Raw genomic sequence first — 7,373 nt, 5'->3', positions numbered from 1 at the left:
CCAGCAGACCATCCTAAATGGCTACACTTTAACATCTGATAAGTTACAAAACTTAAGGTGACCCAGTTAGACCCAGATGAAAATGAATATGTTATTCATAATATAGTAACAAAGAGCAGTAAACAAATGTAATGTAACTACAGCTGTTTGGTTTGAACTCAAAACATTAACACTATTATTCAGGTAGAGAAAATAAAGACTTGAAATAAAATTAAAACAAGAGTTGTTTGAGTTGGACGTATTTGTCATAGAGAAACATTTTCATACGCACATAATCTCCAGGCATACACTTTTTGTGAATATGTGCAAAAACGATATCTCTTCCTTGTATTGTAAAACATCTTACAGTCCTAATTCAAAACAGCATCTGTGCTCACAACAGTACTTGAAAACATGTGATAGCTTTTAGGCAAGTACCTAGGAGTTAGCCCACATCTACAAGAGAATGGTTGAGGTTAGATCAATCAGGGTCAATAGTTGTACCAGCATTGTGAATGCCATAACCAGCATAACACTGATGTAGCTCAGCTCACCCTTCCAGATGGCAAGCATTCCCTGCGGAAAGAGACATTTAGTGACTCCAGCCATGCACTTCTATTCTTTTGTTGGAGGTCAGAGTCCCCACAGGAGACAGGACATATTCTCAGAACACTCTCCATCCACTTCTGTACTAAGCCACTTGACTAAATTAGGACATCACTCTTCATAAATTAAGCCAGCCAATGCACTGAATTGGGTGAGGGGAGTTCACAGCGGTAGTTTGATGGGACAAAGCTGACAAGTGTCAGCCATGGGGTCTTATGAATGGCAAGAGATGACAATGTCTTTAGCCAATATTTTTTAGTGAGGATCTAACCTAAGTGTCTGATGTGGCAAGAGCTATGCTAGCCAAGCTGCAATCTGTGCAAGCTTGCTTGGTACTGGTTTAGCAAAAGCTGCATTCTTTCACATGCTCTCCAAAACAAAATGAACCTGTATTGCTGCAGTTTTCTCTTACAACTTAGGTAAAAGCAGTGTGCACTGCAGGGTACAGGTAGAGCCATTTGAGAAAAGATTGAAAAAGCTGTCTTTTAACCACTGTCCAAAGCAGCAGGTCTTTTTGCTTGTGCTGCTGAGGCATCGTAAAGTTGTGGATGGTCCTAGCCTACTTCAGTATACGATTAATAAAATGTAGGTGTCTGCTGATATTGCATGGACTGTGAATGCTCACTAATGGGTCTGTCATAGTAATAAATAAATAAATAAAAGCTTATTTTATGAGTTTACATCTCTTGTGAGATGACAAACCTGTCATGAACCTTATAGTGCTTTTTTTAGTACGGCTGGTAGAAATGTCAGGCTCTATCTAATTGTTACAGTTTTACAGAACTAGTACCCCCTGCAGAGAACCCTGGTGTAGACAAGAATCTAGGATTTTTAACCTTTGTTATATACCTTCTGCAGTTTACCATGCACCTATTGAAGTTCTGCAAAACAGTTTTGTTTTTTTCTTTCCTATGCAGTATGCAGTGCTGCATACATACATTCTTATTTTAATTTAAATTAACAAAATAAACTGGAATTGAGATCTTCCTGGCCTGGGCTTTTTACTCATCATGGGCCCTTAAGTCTCCCCCCAACTGTAGCTGCTCCCACTTTGCTCCACCCTTCAGCTATGCATGTAAATCAGATGCAGGCCAAGGAGTCCCAGCTCGGAGAGATGCTCACTCCCTGTATGGGAACTCAGTGAGGGCTCAGCAAGGGGTACAACTGGGAACTATGTCTTTTCTACATTGCTGTAAGCTGGACAGAAAGAGAAAAGTTTTCTTCATCACGCTTTCTCTCTCTCTTGGTTCTGTGTATGGTGTGAAGACTGCTACATGCAACAGCTTCCAGTGAGTGTGTTTGAACTTCTGCCCACTGCTCAAACTTTTCTGGAGGGCTGCAGAGCATTTCAAGCTGCAGGAAAATGTACTGGGGAAAACGCGTTAGGTAAGGCTGCCTGCACTGCCAGGTACCTCCTCCAGCCAAAGATGCTTTGCTTCTTAACTGTACTTTTTGGGGGTGAGAATCAGGAAGGGAATGTTACATACCTGGAACTGAAGGCTAATGTCTCTTGCCTTTGCTGGTTTTGTAACTGGATGATAACAGCTCTGCTGTGGTAAAGGAACAGTACAGAAAGAGTCATTTTTGGCTGATTGTTAACCATTAAGTGTATTGTATCTATATCTTTCTAGAAGAAAGTATAATATGTATGTCCTTCCGCCCACCCCTCCTTTTTATTTTTTTTTAATTTTTTTCATTTCCAAACTGAATTTGAGATTTTTTGTTGTGTTAATTAAAATTACTGGTGGCATAAAATATTTGTAGCTTTACCAGCCATTGAGATTATAAATTTTGAAAATGTTTGCCCTCCCTCCTTGCCCTCCTGCTCCTTCTCCTCCCCTTCTCCCTAACCCCCCCGAATCAAAATATCTTTCGGTGCTTGGGTCTTATTAACATTAATCTAATTTATTTTTTTTTATTATTATTTTTTTTTAAGTATTATTTTCACTGTGACTGTGGTCTGGCAGGCCTTTCACTTAGGAAAAGGTAAAGATAACTTGTTTTCCCCCTGCCCCATATTTTCTTATACACTTACAGCATGTATTGCTTCATTACAAACTATCATTTTCTTCCATTTTTGCACTACTTGTCAAGGCCATGAAGAAGAAGAAAATGAAAAAGATGTGAAAAATCTCAATGCCACAGCACAAAAGCTACAGCCTAAGAATGAAGGGACTATTATAAATGCTCTCAGTGACATGAATCAGAGTTATGAAAGCAGAAAGCAACAGAATTCCAGGTCATTGGTGCCTTTTACTGGGATTACAGAGAGTAGGTAACATTATTTATTTAAACACTGTCATAAGATTGATTTTTAAGATACTATACCACAATAATGCTTTTACTGTTCTCCTGAGCACAGAGTTGGCTGAAAGCATCCAGCCTATAGATTTTCTGTAGCAGCTCATTTAAATTATTCCTGTAGCCGGTTATGAAATAGTGTTAAAATTTTAAGGTAAAACTGGAGATCTTTCATCTGCAAAATGTTTAATAGTGATAAGACAAAACAGAGGAGAATACTAGGCATTATGGAGTGGCTGGTCCTTGCAAAAGAGTTTGTAAAATTTTGTAAAATTCTGTATATTTTATAAAAGTCGCCATGACCAAAAATGAAACTAAAAAATCTATATGTGTGTGTTGAGCTATATAAAAGTTAACCAGAAGAACCAGAGAGAAGAGAGGAAGGTGTATCCCAGCAATCTGCTAAATGCCTGAGGGAAAGTTCCATTCTCCTCTTGAAACTTAAGTGGAGGTTTCCCTTAAAAATGTCTCATTTCTTCAAAAATTAGCAACACTTCCTAGTAATTGCCTTGTTTCCTCTTATGAGTGAAACCTGTATCCATCAAAGTGAGATATTTCACTTGAATATATGCTGCTTCTAGTAGACATGTCAGACTTTGCTTCCTGAACATCCTGTAATCCCTGGTAGTTTGCTTCTAATCCCTAACCAAACAAACTCGGCTTAACTGAACAAACACTCCTAACAGGCAGCTAATTTTATTGTCTCTAGAGACAATAAAACTAGATATCCTTAAGATCCTTTGGCAACTGGAGACATCTAGGAGAACAAGTGAGAAAAGGGGGAGGTTCAGAGCCCACTGAATGCTTGGTAGACTCAGTAGTGTCGTCTTGTTTTTTAAATTCTGTAATTCGATCTCACAGGTAAAAAACTGAACAGAAACTGCTGCCTAAATGGAGGGACCTGTATCCTTGGAGCTTTCTGTGCATGTCTAAAGCATTTCACTGGCCGATACTGTGAACATGATGAACGGCAAAGGTAAAAACTAGACCAAAACTGGACAGATGCTCTGGCTGATTACTTCTTGTGGTGGGATCACGGTGGCATACCAAATGTCTCCCTTGTCCTTGACAGCAACTGCGGCAGCGTTGCCCATGGTGCCTGGGTGCTGAAGGGCTGTTGGCTGTGTCGGTGTGGCTATGGTACTCTGAACTGTCTCTCTCAAATAATGCATGAAAACTGCGGTAAGGAATGGTATTAAATCAAGATTTTTTGCCTAGTGGGCAACAGAATTGCAGTCTGCAAGGCTGAGCTACCTGGAGGATGCTGTATGTGCTCCTGTTAAATTTCTCCTCGGGCCTGCTTTGTTTCAGAGGATGCATTATTGAGATAGTAATCAATGTTGTTGCTTATAATAGTACATTACCTAAAGTACTTTGAGATCTTTATAATCTTGTGAAGAAGGGAGCTACTTCCCCCATTTTCCCTGAAAAATTGCAAGGATGATTATTTTTCGTGATTTGCAAAACCTGCATAAGTTTATGACTTCCCATTTAACAAGAACAAATTGTACTGCAAAACTACACAATAGCATAAAAGAAATGGTTTGATATATTTTTTTAGATCAGAATCAAGAGAAAACATAAATGTAAACTGTGGTGTGGTAGGAGTAGAAACCAGTATTATACTACAGAAACCACCTTTGCCTTGAAGTCTTCTCTAGTGACAAATTAAGTGCGGCAACTAACTATTGCCAGTTAAACTCTTCTGAAGAGTTAAACGATCTTCTTCCATTGAGTGTTCAACTTAGATGGTTTTCTATTACAGAAGCAAAAGACCTAGGAGGCCTGGCCATTCTCAGTAAGGGCAGTCTTACTGTTTGCCTTCCTACTCTCGAGCTCTGCTTAACAAAGGCAGTAAAGGTGGCACTATAGAATTGGTTGCTCATCCTCAGAGCAAGGACTCAATGGCTTTCACATGCATGATGTTAAGCCTTCCTGCTAATAAGTGGAGGAGCCTCTTCCTGTTAAAGGAAGGGGTTAAAAGGCTACATGCAGACTTGAGTGCATACCTCTTGTGAAGATCTTGCTCTTGCTTTTGCTTAGTATTTACTTTTGATTATTCTGAGATTAATGCCTGCAAGAGCTGATAAGTGCTATCAGTTGCTCCCCAAACGATCATTGATGGGACATCTATTCACAATCCATCTCTTGAGAATAGCTCCTTTGATTGGTTTTAACAGCTGATATCTTTAACTTAAATACCTGTGAGATGTCTGAGAAGTTTCAAACCGTTGAAAATCTTTTTTCTCTTTAACCATTTTATTTTCTTGATACTTTTGTAGAACTGAAAAGAGAAGAGGAGGAAATTACCAGACTGTATTCTAATGGCCTAAGATTACAACAAACAATGTTTATACTCACTTGCTTCCTCACCTTACTTCTGGAGTTTTGCTGCTGGCAGTTGTGAAACTGGACAAAGGGAAATATAAATATCTTAGGATTCATGTAGCCCTCATCATGAGTCATACAACTTCCTTCTTCTGGATTACTGCAGAATACACTTCTATGTATATTTTTAAGATGTGTTAGTTAATGTTAAAATTTTTGGTTTATTATAAATGCAGATTATATAAATGTGAAGTATTTATTATATAATTATTTTATTTCTACTACCAACGCCTGATTCCATCAAGTCTTTAGTTCTGAAATATTGCTCTTCCAGTGGAAGAAGAAAAACCAAATGCTTTATGCCCTAAGTATTGTAAGTTATAATAATTTTCTGTGTACACTGTACAACTATTTTAACAAATAAAGCCATTTTCATTTCTGAAGAGCTTTTGTATTTGGCTTTATTTAAGTGAGAAAATTCCAACTACCATTTTTTATTGTATTGTATCCAGTAACAAAATGGTAAGAAAAGGGCAGGGGAGGATGAACAGTCTGAAGTTTGACACAATAAGGAGGATTTTAAGGGTAAATTTCAAGCCCTAGTATATGAACAAACTAAAAGTTAGCTATATCTTTCAGTTTTAATTATTATTTATTATAGTTAAATTTTAGCTATATATGATCTTAGGCAGGAAGCCTATGTTTCTTAAGAACTCATAGCTGATACTTGTCTTTTGGAGGTTTATTTTGTTTTGAATCTTGGAAATGTGAGTTCTTTTGTTTTTAAGAGGACAGTGAGGAAGAACCTCCTTAAACTTTTTGTATAAGTTATCTTGATTTATATACCATTTAAAAGTGAGTATTTCTAAGCAGTAAAATAAATAATTAAAAAAAATGTTTGGAATGTGTAACCTCATTTTCAGTGTAAATTTATAAGACATCAGAACCAGTTTTTGTTTTTAAATTATAGAGAGCAACCTAAAATGTATCATCATTCTCTGAAAGTTAAGCTACTACATAGAAACAATCAGATTTATAATTTTGTCTAAAACCATCATTTATTTATAATATAACTAAGGGGTCCTTATTGACTCTCAAAGGTTAAGTATATGTAATTCTTACCATTTCATAATTGCAACAAACAAAGACAACAATGTAGTTACTAAGCAGAAAAAGATTCACTACAACAAATGACTTAATAATGTGGATGCCTTTGAATCTGTGGTGATTAAGTAACATGTTGACTTTTATAGGAACCATTGTGTAAATGTGTGTGCATGTCAAATGCTACAAATATTCAGACTTCTCCTTTCCACACCCTGGAGTTGAGGAGTAAGGTTTATTGCCCTTTATATAAGATACACTAGACCAGAAGTCCTTTTCTCATATTACTTATCATAAACTCAGCTGTACCCATAAATCTGTGTTTACACAGACTTTGAAAATAAAAGACCATCTTAGGACAACTAAATATCAAAGAGAATAGCTTAGAGGAAAATGGTTATGCCTTTATTCATCATATGCTGAAATTGCAGAGATGCCACTGTGAAAACATCTTGGCTTGCCATAAAGCATATCTTGGAAGCGATGCAGCTAGTAATGTGCTTTAAATATGTTTTACTTTTTTGAGGGAAAAGCAGAAAGATATGTGGAAAGTACACAGTAAAAATATATCTGAAGCAATATTCAATTTTTTATTCCTACAGAAAACATACAGAGCCATAAGAAACTGCAATTAGTGAAAGGAAAGAATGGCCTAATGCAGGGTTTATAGCAGAAGAGCTATTTCTGTTGCAACAACATCCACAGCAGATTTAATCAGGAAAAGCTGATCTGGAATAACTCCTTATTACATCAGCCCATGAGCCTGCAGACTCACCCTGATGGAGCTATACATTACTGGATCGGTATGACTTGAAGTATTAGAGCAATTGAAACTCGTATCTAAACAATGTTTTCCTCCTGTACCAAAACCAGTCCACAATGTCTTATTAGAAAAAGCAAGGTACATTTTCAAAGCATTGCATGGGAAACTTAGCTCAGTAAGTGATTCTAATTAATGTCCATGTAAATCACTGCTCACTCTAAATGCTGGGATTTGAAAATTTTATCCTGTGTACCTGGAAAAACTGACAGACTTTGCATGTGTGTGTTTGCTT

At 37.1% G+C, this 7,373-nt stretch overlaps 1 protein-coding gene across 2 annotated transcripts; it reads left to right on the top strand.

Moving 5' to 3' along the window:
- The first annotated feature begins 1,708 nt into the window (after window positions 1-1,708).
- LOC118156665 (cryptic protein-like) lies at window positions 1,709-5,627 on the top strand. Of its 2 annotated transcripts, XM_035310823.1 has the most exons (6): window positions 1,709-1,971; window positions 2,522-2,571; window positions 2,680-2,856; window positions 3,748-3,862; window positions 3,959-4,068; window positions 5,169-5,627. In XM_035310823.1, exons 1-6 carry the CDS (start codon window positions 1,949-1,951, stop codon window positions 5,291-5,293), a joined length of 600 nt encoding a protein of 199 aa, XP_035166714.1. In that variant the 5' UTR covers window positions 1,709-1,948; the 3' UTR covers window positions 5,294-5,627. The 2 variants fall into 2 exon arrangements, with proteins under 2 accessions (XP_035166714.1, XP_035166713.1); XM_035310822.1 differs by lacking the exon at window positions 2,522-2,571.
- The last annotated feature ends 1,746 nt before the right edge of the window (window positions 5,628-7,373 follow it).

Source organism: Oxyura jamaicensis, chromosome Z (assembly GCF_011077185.1).
Source record: "Oxyura jamaicensis isolate SHBP4307 breed ruddy duck chromosome Z, BPBGC_Ojam_1.0, whole genome shotgun sequence".
Lineage (NCBI taxonomy): Eukaryota > Metazoa > Chordata > Aves > Anseriformes > Anatidae > Oxyura > Oxyura jamaicensis.
This window is presented reverse-complemented; position numbering and strand designations above follow the sequence as displayed.

Bases quoted from the DNA above. Each gene is read 5' to 3' on its own strand.
- LOC118156665 (XM_035310822.1), top strand. From the start codon at position 1,860: ATGCAACAGCTTCCAGTGAGTGTGTTTGAACTTCTGCCCACTGCTCAA. The intron at 1,972-2,679 runs GTAAGGCTGCCT...CTACTTGTCAAG, and splicing joins TACTGGGGAAAACGCGTTAG to GCCATGAAGAAGAAGAAAAT. The intron at 2,857-3,747 runs GTAGGTAACATT...TCGATCTCACAG, and splicing joins TTTTACTGGGATTACAGAGA to GTAAAAAACTGAACAGAAAC.